We start from the raw sequence: 21506 nt of genomic DNA, 5'->3' as shown, positions 1-21506 counted from the left end.
GAACACACTGCTCACAAATCCACTCAACATTTTCATTAGTTTTTATGTCTCTAGGGCAATTTACGCACTCATAATGCCACCACACAACATTCCATTTTTCACTAATCTTCGACATTTTCCGCACTTTTCATTACATTTTACGATTAATTTACTAGGAGGATAAAACACTACGTCGTCATTACTGGGCGCCATTTCGCCCATCCTACATACCTGCCAACTTTACAAAACCAAAAACCAGGAGATTTTGAAATGAATATCAGGAAAAAAACAGGAGAAATCAGGAGATACAATTGGTCAAAACTGCTTATTCTACATGTCTTGCACAATACAGTACTATGATAAATTTATAACACTTATTGTCTCAAAGCCCGACTGTTGCTATACAAGGCTACAAGGCTAAAAATTACACAGGTCTTTTCCCTCACAGGAAGTACATGAATGAGATGATCGATCTCTGATAAGCCTTCCGAAAAAAGTACGAATTCATGCTGCACATGCGTGAATCAGTCATGCCATTAATTAGCAAATGCATAGATTAATATATTGCACTAAGTGCCCATCTGATTATGCAAAGCGCAATGCTATTTGTATCAAATAACTGGCTGATGTACCCATGCTTCTCTATGGAATTCTTAGAAAGACTGTCCTTAAAGCTTTCCCAACTGATGTCAACAGTCAACATAAGTCACTAACTGATGTCAACAGTCAACATAGGTCACTACAATGACGCCAGTATGAATGTCACGATTAAAAGCAATGCTGTCATATGAAATATTCGATACATTGAAAAACGGCACATTTTCTCACTTGTAACAAAAAGTACTATGGTGTTGATCCAACAGTTCAAAGTACCAGAGCTAGAATGGCCAGGCCGCAAACAACCGCAAGCACTCCTGTGTAATTATTCCATTTAAGTGTACACACTGCTCATTCCAATCCCACTATCGGCAGCCCTGAAGACGGTTTTCCGTGGTTTCCCATTTTCATACCAGGCAAATGCTGGGGCTGTACTTTAATTAAGGCCACGGCCTCTTCCTTCCAACTCCTAGGCCTTTCCTATCCCATCGTCGCCATAAGACCTATCTGTGTTGGTGCGACGTAAAGCCCATAGCATTCCAATCACTGCTTCAGAGTAGGGATCGAATAGCTGGAATACATATGATGATCCAGTGTGTTATTTGCTACATACCAGTAGTATCAGAAAATTTATGAACCAGAGGAATGGCATGCTAAAGATGAGAGATCTCTAACTACCCAGCTACTTCCTGCCAATATTCGGGCAGGCTGTTATACCCAATACGTACCTACGCAGCAGTAATCCCATCTATCGGAGATAAATAGCAGCAGAATACACAAAGTAAATCACAACAAACAATGGTCAATGTAACGATACTGTTGATCAATTTTGTGAGATTTCTTTATTACAGGCCTTCACATTTAGTTTTCTTCCGACTTTGTGGTATTAGAGCATAAAGTGAAATATGCCTGCATACGAATAAAAGTGCAGAATCTCCAGGACATGGAAATTAGACAGGTCCATGGGTATGATTAGTGAAAGTCCCAAATGATAGACAGTAAGCAGGTATGGGATATAAAAAGAGAATGAGTGGAATACAGGGAATACAGGGATACTGTAGTAGAAACGGCAAGGAAATGCTTAGGAACAACTGTGTGTAAAGATAGGGAAAAGCAAACATGTTGGTGGAACGATGAAGTGATGGCAGCTTTTAGATGAAAAAGGTGTATCAGAAATGGCTCCAAACAAGGGCTGATGCAGACTGGGACTGAGTGCAGATGAAAGAAACAAAGCAAAACAAACGACTGTTGAATCCAAGAAGAAGTCATAAGAAGATCTCGGTAATAACCTGGAAAGACTTGCTCAAACAGCAGGGAAGCCTTTCTGGACAACAGTAAAATATATCTTAGAAAGGGACGGAAAAAGGTGATGAATTCTGTTGAGTAACTCAGGTGAACTCGTAGTAGATCCAGTGGAATCGCTTGACATGTGGAAGGACCATTTTCTGAACGTTAAAGGAAATCTGACTGTTGACATTACGAACAACAGAGCCCATGAGGAGGAGGAGGACAATGATGTTACATGTTAGTGAAATTATGGTTGAGGAAGTAGAAAGGATGATAAATAAACTCTATTGTCATAAAGCAGGAGGAGTAGTTGAAATTAGACCTGAAATTGTAAAATATGGTGAGATGGCAGGGATTAAATGGCTTTACAGAGTAATAAGATTAACATGCCAATTTTGAAGGCTTTCTTTTCGCCAAGGGTCTTCAATTCTTCACACACACCATTTGTCCCTCAATTCCATTTTTGATGAGGTACGACTTGATTTTGTCTGTGGTGACATTGTTCTTTAGTTTTCCTACATATAACCAAGCAGTTTTGTCAGCTGCTTGTAGACCGTCCTCAGCTTCCTTCATTCCAACTACTGCCTGTGTGCGGTGTTTTTCCCTCTTTTGGATTGGGCCACAGTCTAGAGTTAATTGGCGTTTACCAATGGATCATTGTCAGGTTCATGGGGTTCTTGGGACTTTTCAGGATTTATCATGTCAATGTTGGTATGAGAGGTGATGATTGGTTCAAGTTGTCTGATTTGAGATGAACGATTATTTTTGTTGTACGAGGGAGTTTTAGTGCTTCTCAAACATTCAGGTCGTTTAAGACGATCATTTGACACCAAATCGGCGTTCAATTCCTTTTATTATGAATTATGGTTATGATATGAGACAGTAAAATATTTTTAAATACCTCCATATTTTAGGATCAAGTTATCGTTGTTGCTTGGAGAATTTACATAGTTTACTGTTTTCTGATTTTGACAGTAAGTATATAGTTGTTTATTAATTAAAATAACTGAGGACATAATCAAAATACTTCAGATATATAAAAACAACGTTATGCAATGTATGTCCAACCCGTGTTCCATTTTTCCATGGGGTCGGGTATGAAGTGATAGGAATATCTGTAGTGAGTTTTTACGACCGGATGCCCCTCCTGACATCGACCTCATCAGAGGAGTTAATGAGATGAAATGAAGGGCATGATATATGATTGTGGAAAGGGATGGGGCGAAACCATGTGCCGGCAGATAACCTACTCCTGTCAAATAACACGAAGGGGTTTGCTCAAGGCTTAATAACCCCATCCAACGGACAAATCACCATCAACAGCGTCATATGTCTTCACTCCATGTGAGCACTGTGCAGAGGTTTGGAGTCAAATCCAGGCTCTTGGCACACAATCTAGTGATTTGAAACTGTATACCACTACATCTCCTACCCTGCTGCCCAGCATTCTGATGGTGAAATGTTTTTCGATTAATGGGACTCGAACCAGCTAGCCACAATATCAGACCAAATAGACTTGATGCCTTGGCAATCATGAATACCAGGTGTGCCGCATAGTAAATCGCAGAGTATTTTACACAATTTTTTGTAGTAGCTAATTTCCTATTGTCCATATGTCCTGAAAATGAAAAAAAAAATGTTATTGAATAAAATTAATATCACTTATACGTACAAAACTGTTATATTCTTCGCATAATATGTAAAATATCTATATATATATAATAAGAGTTTTGTCTGTACATTGCTCAAAATTTGAAAAGAATGGTATTTCTGTATCGGTCATGTCCACAGTAACAAGGAAATGCACTTTTTACTTTTCCGTAATTTCTGTCTTGTCTGTCTGTCTGTCTGTCTGTCTGTCTGTCTGTCTGTCTGTCTGTCTGTCTGTCTGTCTGTCTGTATGTACACGCATCACGAGAAAACGGCTGAAGCGAATTTAATGAAAATCGGTATGTAAAGTCGGATGATGAACCTCTACAATCTAGGCTATAAATTATTTTATTCACGCTGAGTGAAATGGTAGTTTAGGGGAAGGCCTGAAGTTTAATTCTCAAATATTTATGTTAATAAGTAGCCATGTCTTAATGAAAATCATATGCGAAGTCGTGGTAATAAGTCTATATGTTCTAGGCCATCAATAACTGTATTCACGCTGAGTGAAATGGTAGTCTAGGGGAATGCCTAAAATTTAAATCTCAAATATTTATGTTATTAGTGGTCGTATCTTAATGAACATTGGTATGCAAAGTCGGGGAATAAGTCGCTATAATCTACGGCATCAATAATTTTATTCACACTGAGTGAAATGGTAGTTAAGGGGAAGGCCTAAAAAGTAATTCTCAAATGTTTGTTATTAGTGGTTGTATCGATAAATACTACATAATTAACATTTTAGTTATGTAGTAAGTTAGTGGTTTTATAGTATTTTCTGTCGCTGTTTTCTTCATTTAGATAATTTAATACATTTGTGCATGTGGCAGTGTTGACAAGGTCAGATAGCTAGTTATGGTACATGAAATGAACAGTTTGGTTACAAAGAGTTATGTGATATTAGCATTCCCATTCACCCCAAATGTGGGGTCAATAGGAACAGATACTTAAGTGTCCCGTCTAAACCTATTCAACCCATACTGGGGGTAAAAAGGAACACTGAAAACCTTTAAAAAATGTTATTTAAGATCTGAAAAATGTATAAACATTAAAAAATAATAAAATAAGGTATTTGTCATCCTAAAATATGTTACAAATGTTACCATTAATGGAAATTTACATTGAATTTCATGAGCCCCTTCTCAAAAGATTAGGGTGGTTTACCAAAACAACAACAACAACACTTGACTTATGTTTCACAGGCATCATGTTCAGGCCGCAAAAAATTGTCCGCTATCAACTTTAGTTGGCACATACTTCAGAAACTTTACTGTGAAGCATTCGTTGTCAACACTGATGACTGTTTCAATTAAATAGGATTGCTTTGAAGAAATTGGGTGATTTGATTATGATGTGGATGGAGAAGAAAAATCCACCATAATCCAGTCACCTTCTTCAATTTGTGCTTTCTTCACATACACACCTCTCATTATTTCTTCATCCAGATATGGTTCACAGGTGAAGTTCTGCCTTAGGTGCGATTTAAAGTTCTGATTCTGGCGTTCATTGGTTGGGATGGGCAACTTTCTTTTACTGGCATGTTTATCAGTAGGAACTTTTCTTCTGAGATCTCCTTCTGCTGCTGCTAATCATCTGACAGATATCCTTCTCAGCTATCATTTTCCAAGTCGTCAGCTTACACGCTCCGACCAAGAGGAATGTTTTGCTTTCTCTTTCTAATTCTTACTGTCCCAGGACTGAACCTCACAGCATTGAGTACAGAAACAATGCAGCCATCAATGATACCATTGCTTCCTTCAACATCGTCCACTGTTTCTTCTGCTGATGAACGGGCTAGCGACTTAGAATACGGTTTCTGTTCTGTTTTGACACATTCGCTGAGATAAAACATTTCGGTGGCGGTTAAGGAAACTGAGCGCAAAGTCATAACCTGGCATATTGTTTCTGAACCTCTTCACAGTGACTCCTCTTCTATCAAGATAAGCCTTAACAATACATCGGAAGTCATATGCATCAAATGGATAACGAGAGGAAGAACACGTCACCAGCTGATCAACCAAATGCTTTTTAGTATCAACACCAAACAATGTCTGTCCATCTTTTGGCTTCATTTCTATTCTTTCTTCACTTTTATTACATTTCATACGCCTGTATAACACTGTTGTAGGAATGCCATATTTCTCTGAATATTTTCTGTATGATAACCCTCTTTTAATATCCTCTAATGCAGCAGAAATTGTTTCTGGGGGGTTTTTCCTGTGGATTTTGCCCCTCTGATCTCGCGTGTATTGCTTTAGCATCTTTCTTGTTCGACTGGAATACAGATAAAATAAGGGATAGAATTACCGAACAGCATTTATATGAAGACTGTATTCACATTTAGCCTCCATTTTACATATCATCTATGTGTTCCCATTCACCCCATTTTTCAATGATTTTGATCACTAATTCTGCATAGTGTTTACGTAGAAAAGTGTGGTTATATCTCATGGTAAAATTATATTTAACTCTATCACAAAATGGCATAGTTACTTATTCTAGACATTAAAAGCACTTACCTCCATGTGATTTTCTAATCCAGAAGAAGATTTTATCATCTTTAATAGCTATAAAAAATACAAGGGTTACTTATTGCACACTGATTGTTGCTACAAGTTATTGTTATCCTTTCAGAGCACATTGAAATGGTGGGAAATAAGAATTGGAAATATATGGGTGTAAAAAGTTCCACTGAACTGCTTTACATACGATGCAAACTTTCCATAAAATAAATTCCCTACTATGTGTTCCCTTTCACCCCCAAGTTCCTATTCACCCCATTTTACGGTACGTAGAAAGTTATTACATTTACGTTCAATTATGTCTTATACATTGTTACTGTACAGCCTATAATCACAGAGATATTCATGAATTTGGTTTTTTGTTACTAAGTCCATATCAGCGCTGAGTCACGAGGAAATGGGTAAACAGAATTTAATGAAAATCGGTGTGTAAAGTCTGAGAATAAGGAACTACAGTCTACGATATAAATAATTTTATTAGACGCCCTAATATTGCAAAGTCGAAAGAAAACTACTGTGAAGGCCTACAGTATAGAAAGCTCATAAAATTAATCAACAATAATATTACATTCACCATTGTTTGCTGTGATGTGCTTTGTGTCTTCTGTTTCCACTCACATCCGATAGATAGGATTACTGCTAAGTACCGAGTATTTTTTAAAATTTGCTTTACGTCGCACCGACACAGGTAGGTCTTATGGCGACTATGGGATAGGAAAGGGCTAGGGGTGTGAAGTAAGGGGCCTTTGCCTTAATTAATGTACATCCCCAGCACTTACCTTGTGGGAAACCACCGAATAACAACTTCAGGGCTGCCGGCAGTGGGGTTTGAATCTGTTATTTCCTGGATGCAAGCTCACAGCTGCGCGGCTCTAACCACACAGCCAACTCGCCCGGTCTTACCGAGTGTAACAGCCTGCCTGAATATTGGCGGGAAGATAACTTTCTTCTTCAGCATGTCAATCCTCTGGTTCATAAATTTTCTGATACTACTGGTACGTAACACACTGGTTCATCATAGCATTCGAGCTATTCAGTCCCTACACTGAGGCACTTATTGGAATGAGCAGTGTGCAAATTTAACGGAATAATGGCAGAGGAATGTTCCCGGCAGTCTGAGACCTGGTCATTCCAGCTCTGGAACTTTGTACTGTTAGATCGGCACCATAGTACGGTTCGTTGAAAGTTAGAAAGTGTGCTGTTTTTCATTTGATCGAGTATTTTATATCATAACATTGCTCTCAATCGCTACATTCCTACTGACGTTTTTGTAATGACCTATATTAAATTCAGTTAGGAAAACCACAAAGTCAGTCTTTCTGAGAATCCCGTAGCGAAGCACGGGTACATCAGCTAGTATAATATAATTAAGAAAATGTACAAATATGTAAACTGAAACGCAAGTATAACCATATCAGAACCACCATTGATTTTTTTCTTTTCAGTTGTGTACACGTAAAGTAGTAATGACATGTCTATGGCAAAATTGTGTTGGTACTAGATAGGCCAAGAGGATGTCCTAAGATATGATGGCATCAAAGACTGAACAACGATATAAGGAGGACAATTTTTACCTCTAGAAATGCACAAACTGTGATACGTGGTGCAAGCAATTCCATTGAGCAGACTCTGTGACAGAGTAGGCTTAACACTAAGAAGAAGAAGAAGAAGAAGAAGAAGAAGAAGAAGAAGAAGAAGAAGAAGAAGAAGAAGAAGAAGAAGAAGAAGAAGATTGGTGAAGTTCGTTTGTCCCATTTTTCAATGGCAATTTCTTAAATCTGCAATGTCATCAGGATTTGGACAGGAGAACAAAGGGTCATTGCTCAATTGAACCACAAGTGAGAAGAGTAAATGTATATAGTAGATTTATCAATATACATTTTCAGATTGTACTTTCAAAGCAGTCTTTTATGAACTACCATCAAATGTGTCAAGCAGATAAAAAACTATAGAGCATAATAAAACAGGTAAAAATGGGAAAGTCCATGCTGAGAAAGAAAAAGATAAAGAATCATTTTCTATTACCTATTGTTATCCTGGGAATTGGCAGTAGCCTTTCCAATCAATTGTCTTAAACAATTCCGAAATATGTAAGTTGGCTGGACATCTGTTTCTTCGATTAATATCTTCAAAGCTGGAAAATAAGTTTTATATGCATTTAAAAAGAAATGTATAAATATGTAAAAGCCAATCAGGACAGAATTATACATGTTTAGAAAAGAGTTGGAAGAATGTTGCTGACAGGATAAACAAATAAAAAATAGCACTGGCATACAATATTTGATATAAACTTTGTTGGAGGAAATCATGGTCTTCCAAATTCATGTTACATGTTTCCAAAGGATACATATAAAAAAGAAGAGACAGGGAAAATAAATAGGCATATGAGAAATCTAGCTGCCAAGAAATGCAATTAAACCCTCTTGGAGCCAGGAGCTGATCTGATTGGCCGCTCACCATCAGCTGGAAGAGGCCAGAGCTCCGCCTCCACTCTACTACTGTAAAGTGCCAGGCCGTTATCAGTGGAAATGCATGTATTTTAAAATTCGCGTATATCTACCGGTGTATAGTAAATACCGGCATGAAATTTTCTACATATCGACTACATAGAATAAGCAAGTGGTTTAGAGTGATAAAAAGAGTCGAAAACGTTTTATTGTTGATAGAATAAGCAAGTGGTTTAGAGTGATAAAAAGAGTCGAAAACGTTTTATTGTTGATTTATAGTTGTCGATAATGTTTGTTTTTAGGAAGAGAAAAACATTCTTGCACTTTCTCTCTCAATATCTAAAAGACAAAGACAAAGACACCTCCGTACAGGCCATCCATGAAGGCCCTTGGAGGAATAGAAGGTAAAGGCTTCCACCATTGTTAACCGCGGCATGTGATGGGGTAGAGTGGTTAGTTCTAAGCCCGGCCGCCTTTGCCCCCAGGAATTAACCTGGTACTCATTTTTGGTGTAGGCTGAGTGAACCTCAAGGCCATATGTACCTCCGGAAGTGGAAATCCTGTTTCTTAAATTTTATGACTTCCTGACGGGGATTCAAACCCACGTCCTTCCGGGCGAACCGAGCACGCCTTTACCGCCTCGGGCAGGCAACCCCTCTCTCAATATCTACTTTGCAAAAATCATTTACAATACAAAAGATTATACATAATTATGTATACTGTATTTCTAAATACAATTCTATAGAATAACTAATTTGAACAAAAAAAATAAAAATATAAAAATTCAATCATATGTCACTAGTAAAAACATGACAATATTACTCACCAATGAAATTCGCTTATATGTATCGATGTATGGCAAATACTGACAAGAAATTTTCTATGTGCGGACAACATAGTATAAAAATAATTCTGAATTATTAAAAAAATAAAAAAATAGCTGATGTTATTGTTTTTGTTTTCATCAAAGTTATTTTCTCATTTTTGGTTCTAGTATCTAATGTATTTGAAAAATAATTTTACAATACAACAGAATATACGTAATTAAGAATTCTATAATGCGCTAAAGCCCTGTTTTGCGATCGCTGCTCAGTTTACGAGGTGAAGCATGGTCAGTGAGACGAATCCTCTCGCTCATTATTCTTGGTTTTCTAGATCGGGGTCGCCCTCTCATCCTCAGATATCTCCTCAACTGCAATCACTTAGGGTCACTTAGATTGAGTGAACCTCGAATTAACCCTCAGGATCAGGCAAAAATTCTTGACCTGGGCGGGAATCGAATCCATGACCTCTGGGTGAGAGGCACGCACGCTACACTTGGCCCACGGGGACTGGCATTTACGTGATGATAGAGGACTATATGTGACTATAAGGTTTAGCGGAGGGAAAGTGAAAAATAAATTGAAGTATGATATGGGCATGTTTAGGTCCAAGAAGTTCCTTTGAAGGAGACAGAAGGTTGAGGAATGTTGTCGGGTTCATTGGGACAAATTTCCACAAAATGTTCTCCAGAGACATCATCATCATCTTCGTTATCACTAGTTTCATCTACCACCATATTCAGAGTAGCTTTAGTGCCGTTAGAAACAATTAAACGTCTCTTCTTTAGCAGTGGTGATTCCGCAGGCATGTCCGGTATAATTTCGTCGCGACTCTCTGAACTAAATTCACTATCGCTATCCAATAAATCATCCGCGTTAACTTTGCATTGTTCCAAATACTGCATTAATTGATCTTCATCAATACCTGCTGAAAAATTATCACGTGAACAACCTGCCTTTTTGCTGTTACAAATCCACTCACTGCAAGGAGCAATCTCTTACTGACCGGTTAGCAGTATTTGTAAGCACAGGAAACGACTCTTGTGAAAGCTACAACACCCTCTTAGAACTTCCAAAGCAAGGTCAGGCACACATTAACTTGTAGCCCCTTTACTACAGGTTGTAACAAAAGTATGCACGTCACTATAGGTTGCCTCAAAACTACCGGTATGTACATCTCAGAATTTTAAGCCGGCCGATGTAATCGGCTCTGGCAACTTCCGAGTGGATTTTTAAAGGCCAACCTGACGGGCTTTCGCAATTTAAACGGCGAGTGCTCACACTACCACCCGGCACCAAGAGAGTTAAAAAGAAATGTATAAATCTGTAAAAGCCAATCAGGACAGAATTATACATGTTTTAGAAAAGAGTTGGAAGAATGTTGCTGACAGGATAAACAAAGAAAAAAATAGCACTGGCATACAATATTTATATAGACTTTGTTAGAGAAAAGAATGGTCGTCCAAATTCATGTTATATGTTTCCAAAGGATACACAGAAAAAAGAAGAGACAGAACAGAAATAGGCATATGAGAAATCTAGCTGCCAAGAAATGCAATTAACAATAGGGAAAAAAAAAAGAATGTTAGAAATTTCATCATTATTTCTCATTGGCCAAAGGATGTAAATAGGGCTGCGTGTAATATCTTGTACTGTTATGTGAAACAGCCTGTACGATTACCAATAGGCTAACTGTATATTCAACTCAGCTTGAAGGCCGATTGGAACCTAAACAACTCCGCAATCAGCTGTTGTGGATGGCCTAGGCGTCAAGGAGTGAAGTAGCTTTCCATTGCTTCCCTCATCGAGCCAGTAGTTGCTTCTGCATATCAGTCTGCTGAAATGCATTCACCAACTGACCATACGAGTGACATCTTCACACCCTTCAGTTCTATTTCCAACTCCTGCATTGAAATTGCCCATTTGCACTACCCTATCCTTGCAGTTAATATCACTCAGTGATTCACTAAACTTTCAGGGCTGATTGTAGAAACGATGACTAGTTTTAAGCCTTAGACAACGTCTAAATCAAGCACGATTTTCCATTGCATAAATAATGTTCAGCGGGTGTTTAACTAGACATTGTTTAAAGTTTCAATATTGGTTTAAAAATGGAGATAGAAGTATCTTTCATGCAACTCTTTGCTTGTCACAACCAATGAAATTCGTCAGTGTGTGCGCTGAACGTCAGTCAGCTGTTTGTCTTCCTACACATTACTTAAATATGGCTAAGCATGAGCATGACTTGTTCACAGATAAGGATATCGCTTCAGTGGAAATTAAATCTCATAATATTATCAACATTAAAGCGACACGCCAACGTACGGAGATGTGTAGCTTTGATTATAGCATTGTTATGGTGAGTGTAATCTAGTCGTAAATAGCTTCAACGAAGGGAAGATGAAACAATAATAATAAGTAACCGAATGTGTTGTACAAGCCATATAAATGGAGATCGCAGGTTCGAAACACATCATCGGCAGCCCTGAAGATTGATTTCCGTAGTTTCCCAATTTTTACACCATGCAAATACTAGGGCTGTTATTATGATCAAAGCTGTTCTTCCCCAGTTCTCCTCTTTAAACAATAAACACCACCATCACCACCACTTGCCTTTTCCTATCTTAAAGTTGCCGAAAACTTATCTGAATTAGCACGATTGTATATATATATATAAATAAACCACATACAACCTACTTTTTAGTTTTCACTGGGGTGTGTACTTAGTTGGCAGTAAATATAGGTGAATCGCTCCCGGTTGATGTGTGTGATAGCCCTCTGATGATTGGGACAAGTAATTCTGACATATGTGTAGTCGAAGTGTCCTATAATTCCATGGAAATTACCCCGTGTATAATAAAATATATTGGTTGCCAAGAATTGTATTCCAGTTGGCAGTTACTGGACTGTCCCTTTGTCAGTCTCAAGAAACAAGTCTCTTGAAAAATGAACTTTTATTTTAAGCTCTACCTCCCCGTACATTTCAAATTAATTGCTGCGATTTCGCAGCGGGTGACCCTCAGAGAGGACGTCCAACTAACCTTTCTTCCAAGAATCATCTCAACATGATAATACAAATTACATGTTTCATGGTACATAACCTCTGATTGTGATTCACTCCTCTCATTTGAAGTTGAACAGTGCTCTCGGTAATGTTTAAACATGGCCAGTTGAACAACAGTTTTAGACAGTGTCTAAGTGATAAATAACGTCTCTGCAATGCGGTAGCCATACTTAGGCACTGTTTAACCATAGACATCGTCTAAACACCGTTTCTGCAATCAGCCCACACACTTCATCTTTATCTGCAACCTCACACGGTAAATAGACTAACACAATTCTGGTCCTAATTCCTCCAGCTGTTAAACTACCCATATTATTCACTCATTTACATGCCTAATAGAAACTATGTTGCATGCAATAGTATTCTTGACGACTTGATAAATAGTCCTACCCTACACTCGCCCCTTCCCTTTTTAACACCCATCAAGAACACTCAATCAATCAATCAATCAATACTGATCTGCATTTAGGGCAGTCGCCCAGGTGGCAGATTCCCTATCTGTTGCATTCCTAGCCTTTTCCGAAATGATTTCAAAGAAATTTGAAATTTATTGAACATCTCCCTTGGTAAGTTATTCCAATCCCTAACTCCCTTTCCTATAAATGAATATTTGCCCCAGTTTGTCCTCTTGAATTCCAACTTTATCTTCATATTGTGATCTTTCCTACTTTTATAAACGCCATTCAAACTTACTCATCTACTAATGTCATTCCACACCATCTCTCCGCTGACAGCTCGGAACATACCACTTAGTCGAGCAGCTCTTCTTCTTTCTCTCAGTTCTTCCCAACCCAAACATTGCAACATTTTTGTAACGCTACTCTTTTGTCGGAAATCACTCAGAACAAATCGAGCTGCTTTTCTTTGGATTTTTCCAGTTCTTGAATCAGGTAATCCTGGTGGGATCCCATACACTGGAACCATACTCTAGTTGGGGTCTTACCAGAGACTTATATGCACTCTCCTTTACATCCTTACTACAACCCCTAAACACCCTCATAACCATGTGCAGAGATCGGTACCCTTTATTTACAATCCCATTTATGTGATTACCCCAGTGAAGATCTTTCCTTATATTAACACCTAGATACTTACAATGATCCCCAAAAGGAACTTTCACCCCATCAACGCAGTAATTAAAACTGAGAGGACTTTTCCTATTTGTGGAACTCACAACCTGACTTTTAGGCCCGTTTATCAACATACCATTGCCTGCTGTACATCTCACAACATTTTCGAGGTCACTTTGCAGTTGCTCACAATCCTGTAACTTATTTATCACTCTATAGAGAATAACATCATCCGATTCCACTCATTTACTCATATCATTTATATATATATATAAGAAAACAAAGTTCCGATAACACTGCCCTGAGAAACTCCCCTCTCAACTATTACAGGGTCAGATAAAGCTTTGCCTACTCTAACTCTCTGAGATCTATTTTCTAGAAATATAGCAACCCATTCAGTCACTCTTTTGTCTAGTCCAATTGCACTCATTTTTGCCAGTAGTTTCCCATGATCTACCCTATCAAATGCTTTAGACAGGTCAATCGCGATACAGTCCATTTGACCTCCAGAATCCAAGATATCTGCTATATCTTGCTGGAATCCTACAAGTTGAGCTTCAGTGGAATAACCTTTCCTAAAACCGAATTTCCTTCTATCAAACCAGTTATTAATTTCACAAACACGTCTAATGTAATCAGAAAGAATGCCTTCCCAAAGCTTACATACAATGCATGTCAAACTTACTGGCCTGTTATTTTCAGCTTTATGTCTATCACCCTTTCCTTTATACACAGGGGCTACTATAGCAACTCTCCATTCATCTGGTATAGCTCCTTCGACCAAACAATAATCAAATAAGTACTTCAGATATGGTACTACATCCCAACCCATTGTCTTTAGTATATCCCCAGAAATCTGATCAATTCCAGCTGCTTTTCTAGTTTTCAACTTTTGTATCTTATTGTAAATGTCATTATCATATGTAAATGTTAATACTTCTTCAGCCTTAGTCTTCTCCTCTATCTGGACATTATCCTTGTAACCAACAATCTTTACATACTGCTGACTGAATTTTGAAAATCTTCACATATACACTCCCCTTGTTCATTAATTATTCCTGGAATGTCCTTCTTGGAACCTGTTTCTGCCTTAAAATACCTATACATACTCTTCCAGTTTTCACTAAAATTTGTATGACTGCCAATTATGCTTGCCATCATGTTATCCTTAGCTGCCTTCTTTGCTAGATTCAATTTTCTAGTAAGTTCCTTCAATTTCTCCTTACTTCCACAGCCATTTCTAACTATTTCTTTCCAGTCTGCACCTCCTTCTTAGTCTCTTTATTTCACTATTATAATAAGGTGGGTCCTTACCATTCCTTACCACCCTTTAGGTACAAACCTGTTTTCGCATTCCTCAACAATTTCTTTAAACCCATCCCAGAGTCTGTTTACATTTATATTTACCGTTTTCCACCGATCAGAGTTACTTTTTAGAAACTGCCTCATGCCTGCTTTATCAGCCATATGGTACTGCCTAACAGTCCTACTTTTAAGACCTTCCTTTCTATCACATTTATTTTTAACTACCACAAAAACAGCTTCATGATCACTAATACCATCTATTACTTCAGTTTCCCTATAGAGCTCATCTGGTTTTATTAGCACCACATCCAGGATATTTTTTCCTCTGGTTGGTTCCATCACTTTCTGAATCAGCTGTCCTTCCCATATTAACTTATTTGCCATTTGTTGGTCATGCTTCCTGTCGTTCGCATTTCCTTCCCAATTTACATCTGGCAAATTCAGATCTCCTGCTACAATCATATTTCTTTCCATGTCGTTTCCCACATAGCTGACTATCCTATCAAATAATTCCGAATCCGCATCAGTGCTACCCCGTCCCGATCTGTACACTCCAAATATATCAAGTTGCCTATTATATTTAGAAATGAGCCTTACACCTAGAATTTCATGTGTCTCATCTTTAACTTTTTCCTAGCTTACAAATTCTTCTTTCACCAGAATGAACACTCCTCCTCCCACCATTCCTATCCTATCTCTACGATAAACACTCCAGTGCCGTGAGAAAATTTCTGCATCCATTATATCATTTCTCAGCCCTGATTCAACTCCTATTACAATATCTGGTAAATATATATCTATTAAATTACTTAATTCTATTCCTTTATTTACAATACTTCTACAGTTCAACACTAACAATTTTTTGTCATCCCTACTTGATTTCCAGTTCCCTGTTCCCCTATCACCGCTCCCTAGGCCATCCCGTTTCCCTGAATGTACCTCCCTATTACCCTTCCAAACAAATTTCCTAACTTATACGTACCACTGCGGTTTAAATGAAGGCCATCCGAGCGCAGATCCCTATCTCCTACCCACCCATTAGGATCTAGAAATTTCACTCCCAGTTTCCCACATACCCACTCCATAGTCTCATTTAAATCGCCAATCACCCTCCAGTCAGTATCCCTCCTACACAGTATTCCACTAATAACAATCTCCGCTTTCTTAAACTTCACCCGTGCTGCATTTACCAGATCCCATACATCTCCAACTATGTTGGTACTTATATCAGCTTGCCTTACGTTGTTGGTACCAACGTGAAACACTACCACCTTCTCCTTCCCCTCCTCCCTCTCTTCTACTTTCCTCAACATCTGCCTCAACCTAATTCCTGGATAACATTCTACCCTGGTTCCCTTTCCTCCACACACTTTCCCCACGTGTCTAACGATGGAATCCACCATGACCAGAGCTTCAACCCTACCCACCTCATTTGATCCCCTCCCCTCCTGGTCAGCCCTATCTTTTCTGATAGCTGCAGAAGCTACTTCCTCCTCCCTTTTCTCCTTCCCATGACCCTGTTCCACCTGTCTTTTCCTATCCTCTACTCTACATTTCCCTTTCATACCTTTTCCCTTCCTCCTACTTCCACGCATCTCAGCAACAGTTCCCTGTCCCTCATCTTCCCTCTGTTGTTCTACCTGGAGTGACTCGTACCGATTTCGCACAGACACCTGTCCTGAATTCTGAACCTGAATACAACCCTTAGCCTGCAATTTCCTTCCCCTTAGAACATTAGTGTTGTATGTCCGGCGCTCCCTTCTCGCTCCGCCAGCCAGCTACACGCGCGCCAAGTGTCATTCTTCTAGCCTCGACGCGCAGCCCTCAGTGCGCGTGCCTGAACTGTCGTGTGTGTACTATAAAGAGGAACTCCCAGCCTGTCCAGATGCCCACTTACCCCGGTGTCCAGCTCCAGAATACACCCTACGTCGAGCACGGAGGCTACTCCTCTTGAAAATGTGCTTCGGCCAGGTGGACTGAATTTCTGGCAGTACGAGGTATCACCTCTGGTCACCGCTCCTCTTATTCCGCTGCCCATATCCAGTCATGCTATTACATACCGTTATATTTCCCTAATTAATGCAAGCTCCCTTGGTTTCGCCAAGTAAGAATTCTTCCTACATTGAACTTGCTTTTATGACCTCAGCAAGGAAGGACTTTCCAAAACATTTATGTCAGTACTTCTGATAGTTTTCGACTATCGACTTTTCATATATCAAGGACTATCTTTTCAAGATAGAAGTGGATGTAAATACTGCAAACTTGTATATAGTGTACAACAGCTAGACTCTTTCTCAAGATTCCTAATTCATTTTGCTTCAAGTTAAATTTCAGTTTTATTTGTGTAAATAGTGTATTTTGCATTTGAAGCGAATAATAAAGTTGTGTTTTGTAAATCTCAACCTTGGTTACAACACAACTCTATGGCGACGAGGTAAAAAAAAAAGTATGCAACAAACACTCCACTTCATCGGCCCCAGTGAACCAACTCTGTGGCGACAGGATAATAACTTGCTATTCATCCACTCCTTCACAACGAGGTACAGCAAACTCAGTGCCCTCATACACTTAGACATTGGCGACGAAGTCAATCAGTGCTCAGTGTGTCGCCCACTCAACAGACATTCCACAGCTCTCTGTCGTGCGCTCCACCTGTGTGGCACGCTCCAGCGTGTTTGCTTGCTCTCTCTCACTCCCAGCATATACCGGTCAAGGTCGCGCCTACAACCAGTTCTGACACACAGCTCTCCTTGCTCTTTATTGCACGCATCTCGCAATGGCTACAGCTGAGCAACTCGCTACGGTATTCCAAGCCTTACAGCAGCAACAACAACAGTTTATGCAACAACAACAGGCAGCATTAATTCAGGCTATTCAAGCTATTTCTGTCTCTACACAGCCATCAGCTATTCCTCCGTTCTCTGCTTTTGATCCGGCTAAGGAAGAATGGTCAGTTTATTTAGCACGCTTACAACAGCATTTCATCTGCCATTCTGTCACAGATGATCAACGCCGCCGAGCACTATTTCTTAGTTCAGTTGGCAATGCTACGTGTGAATTACTACGTAAATTAGGTCCAGAAGAAAACCTTTCTGAGGTACCATTCGCACAGCTCCTGGCCCGTCTCACTGAACATTATGCCAAAGCTCCTCACATAGTGGCTGCTCGCTATAAATTTTTTCAGACCAGAAAGCAACCCCATCAGACACATACTGAATGGATAACTGAATTGCGTGGTCTAGCTAAACCCTGCCAGTTCATATGCTCCAAGGACGGTTGTGGTTCACCCTACACTGATTCTCTCATTCGGGACATGGTAATTTTACATACTCCTGAGGACAAGATACGTTTTGACGCTGTCAAGCAGAGTAACCCTTCTTTAGAAGACGTCCAGCGTATTGCTACGGTTTATGAGCTTACTACCAAGACTGCCGCAGCCATAGCTTCTCCACACGAAGTTGCTCAAGTCTCGACTCAGGCCCGCAAGTCCTCTGCTACAGTGAACCGTTCAGATAAGGCGCTCTCTACCAAGCATTCTCGCCAGGTTCCCTCTCGTAATGCTACAAGGAAGCCCAATTCTAAAAGCACCTCGAAACTCCTGCCTTCCTGCCGAGGCTGTTTCAAGCATCATGAACGTCGTGACTGTCGTTTTTTCAAAGCCACTTGTGAACGATGTAATAAACTTGGACACATTAAGACTGTATGTCGGAGTTCGCTCCGCCCTGCTAAGACTCCTGCAGCACGCCTGAAGCATATCCAGCCCCGCCAAGACATGGAAGTGGATCAGATCAATCTTATTCTTCCCACAAGGAATTCTCACAAGATCATCGTTCCTCTCTCATTCTCTACTCGATCTGTCGATTTTCAATTAGACACTGGATCACCTGTCTCTATTATTAATCTGGCTACCTACCATGACTTAGGTTCCCCTTCATGCTCTCCAGCTGACATCCAGCTTGTGACGTTTAACAAAAGGAAAATTGACATTAAAGGTCAAATCCAGCTTCCGGCTAGTTATAAAGGAATTCAGAAAGCCATTCCTCTTCTCGTAGTTAACAACTACACTGCATCCAACATTATGGGCATGGATCTATTTAACTTATTTGGTTTCCAGATACATGACAACATTAACGTTGTATCTACATTGCATCCTACTTCTGACGTTACCGATCTCCTAAAGCAGTTTCCTGAAGTCTTTGACTCTCAGCTCGGAACAGCAAAAGACTATACAGCTCACATACAGCTGAAATCCGGAGCTAAGCCTCGCTTCCTCAAAGCACGTCCAGTACCCCTAGCACTTCAAGACCCGGTCACGAAAGAATTAGAAAGATGGATACAAACTGGCATTGTGGTACCAGTTACTTCTAGTCAATGGGCTACTCCACTAGTGGTAATCAAGAAACCTGATGGTAATGTTCGACTTTGTGGCGATTTTCGATCTACAGTCAACGCACAACTCGACACAGATATCTTTCCTATTCCACGTCCAGAAGACTTATTCCGTCGTCTCGCTGGTGGACAATTCTTCTCTCGAGTTGATCTTAAAGAAGCATCTCTCCAGCTACTTTTAGACGAAGACTCTAAGAAATTTCTCACACTCAACACTCCTCTCGGACTGCTCCAGCTCCAGCGGCTCCCATTCGGTGTTTCATCCTCAGCGGCTATTTTCCAGCGCTATTTAGCTCAACTCACTGCCTCCATTCCCGGTTGTGCTAACTACCTGGATGATATTATTGTTACTGGAAAAGATCATCAGGAACATCTAAACAATCTACGCCTCCTTCTCCAAAAATTGAAAGACAATGGCCTACGAGCGAATCTTGCTAAATGTACATTCTTTCAGCCTCAAGTTCACTACCTAGGACATATACTTGATAAGACTGGAATTCGCCCTAGTGCACAGAATGTCTCAGCTATCGTCAACATGCCAGCACCTCGGAACCTCAAGCAGCTCCAGTCCTTCATAGGCAAAGCGAACTACTATAATAAGTTCATTCCCCGCTTCGCTACAGTGGCAGCTCCATTAAACGCTCTACGTAAAAAAGGTGTTAAATTTCAATGGACTCCGCAATGCCAACAGGCATGGAAAACCATCAACAACGCCTTAATTCAAGCTATACAACTCACTCATTTTCAGCCCGACAAGCTCATCACGCTAGCTACTGACGCTTCAGACTACGGTGTCGGTGCCGTTCTCTCCCAGAAGGATCGTCATGGACGGGAACGCCCCATCGCTTTCGCTTCGAAAACACTTAATGACCATCAACGTCGATACTCACAGATAGAGAAAGAAGCTTTAGCCATCATCTTTGGTATTCGCCGTTTCAATGAATATCTCTATGGCAACCATTTCCTGATCATTACTGATCATAAGCCTCTCGTACACTTATTCCATCCTGGTAATAAGATCCCTGAGAATTCCCTCAGAAAGCTTCAAAGATGGTCCATGTTCCTTTCTGATTATTCCTATCAGATTGTCTATCGAGCCACATCCCAGCATTGTAATGCTGATGCCCTCTCACGCTTACCAGTTGGTCCTGATACTGCCTTCGATTCTCAAGAATCTGAATGTCTTCAGTTGGACATAGAACTTGAAGATACTGTCTCCAGTTTTCCTATTGATGCTACCTGCATAGCTAAAGCTACGGATAAGGACAGTACACTTGCTACTGTGCGTACTTACATCCGCAACGGTTGGCCTCTTCAGAGCAATCTTCCCGCCCACCTTGCACCTTATCATCATATGCAGCATCGTCTCACGACTGGTGCTGGAGTCGTACTCCTAGAAGCAGGCACCATCTTCCGAGTGGTTATCCCACTTAGCCTACAGAAACAAGTTCTCGAATTATTACACCAAAGCCATTGGGGTATATCCCGAACGAAGCAACTAGCACGTCAAACTGCTACTGGCCCGGTATTGATGCCGCCATCGAAAAGCTCATCCGTCATTGTGAACAATGTCAACTGAATCAGAACGCCCCGTCTTCTGATCTAGCTTCATGGCCTCCTGCTACTACTCCATGAGAACGAGTTCACATAGATTTCGCAGGTCCTTTCCTCAATTCCATGTGGTTAATAGTCATCGATTCACTATCGCACTTTCCATATGTAGTGGATATGCATTCGACTACTACGACCGAAGCTACCATTCGTGCTCTACAGAAAATATTTACTACAGAAGGCTTACCTCAAGTACTCATTTCGGACAACGGACCTCAATTTACAGCTACTGCTTTTAAGAAATTTTGTACATATAATGGCATTCGTCATATCCTAGCACCGCCTTTTCACCCTCAATCTAATGGTGAAGCTGAACGCTTTGTACAAATATTTAAGAGAAGTATGAAAAAAGCTGTCTCTTCAGGCTTAACTGAAGACCAAGCATTGCTCCAACTCTTAAGCAACTACAGAACTCTGCCCGGCGCTGATAATATCACTCCTGCACAGAAGCTCCATGGACGACCTCACAGAACTTTACTTTCTCTGTTGCAGCCTCTTCCGGCCCAGTCTCAGACCTCACCAACGAAGTTCTCAGTCAACGACAAGGTCTACACCCGGACATTCAGGTCAAACCCACTCTGGATACCTGGAGTCATCTGCAGATCTTTGGGTCATCGTCTCTACGAAATACAGACTACGGAGAAACGTATCTGCCGCCATCAAGACCAGATACGTCTGCGCTACCGCCCATGTCCAGCTATTGATTCTATTGCTCAGCCAGATAAATCTATTGCTGAACGAGCTTTAGACCATTTAATAACAAT

General features: G+C 40.1%; 1 protein-coding gene across 1 annotated transcript in view; it reads right to left on the bottom strand.

Annotated features, from left to right (window-relative positions):
• LOC136872277 (uncharacterized) overlaps nucleotides 1-21506 on the bottom strand; it is a 259648-nt gene that overhangs the window by 112279 nt on the left and 125863 nt on the right. The window contains exon 6 of the mRNA XM_067146098.2: nucleotides 8061-8169. Within this exon, the coding sequence (XP_067002199.2) occupies nucleotides 8061-8169 (109 nt within the window). The remainder of the gene's footprint in view (nucleotides 1-8060; nucleotides 8170-21506) is intronic.

This window comes from Anabrus simplex, chromosome 4 (assembly GCF_040414725.1).
Source record: "Anabrus simplex isolate iqAnaSimp1 chromosome 4, ASM4041472v1, whole genome shotgun sequence".
NCBI lineage: Eukaryota > Metazoa > Arthropoda > Insecta > Orthoptera > Tettigoniidae > Anabrus > Anabrus simplex.
The sequence above is the reverse complement of the archived record's forward strand: the minus strand, read 5'-3'. Positions and strand labels throughout refer to the sequence as shown.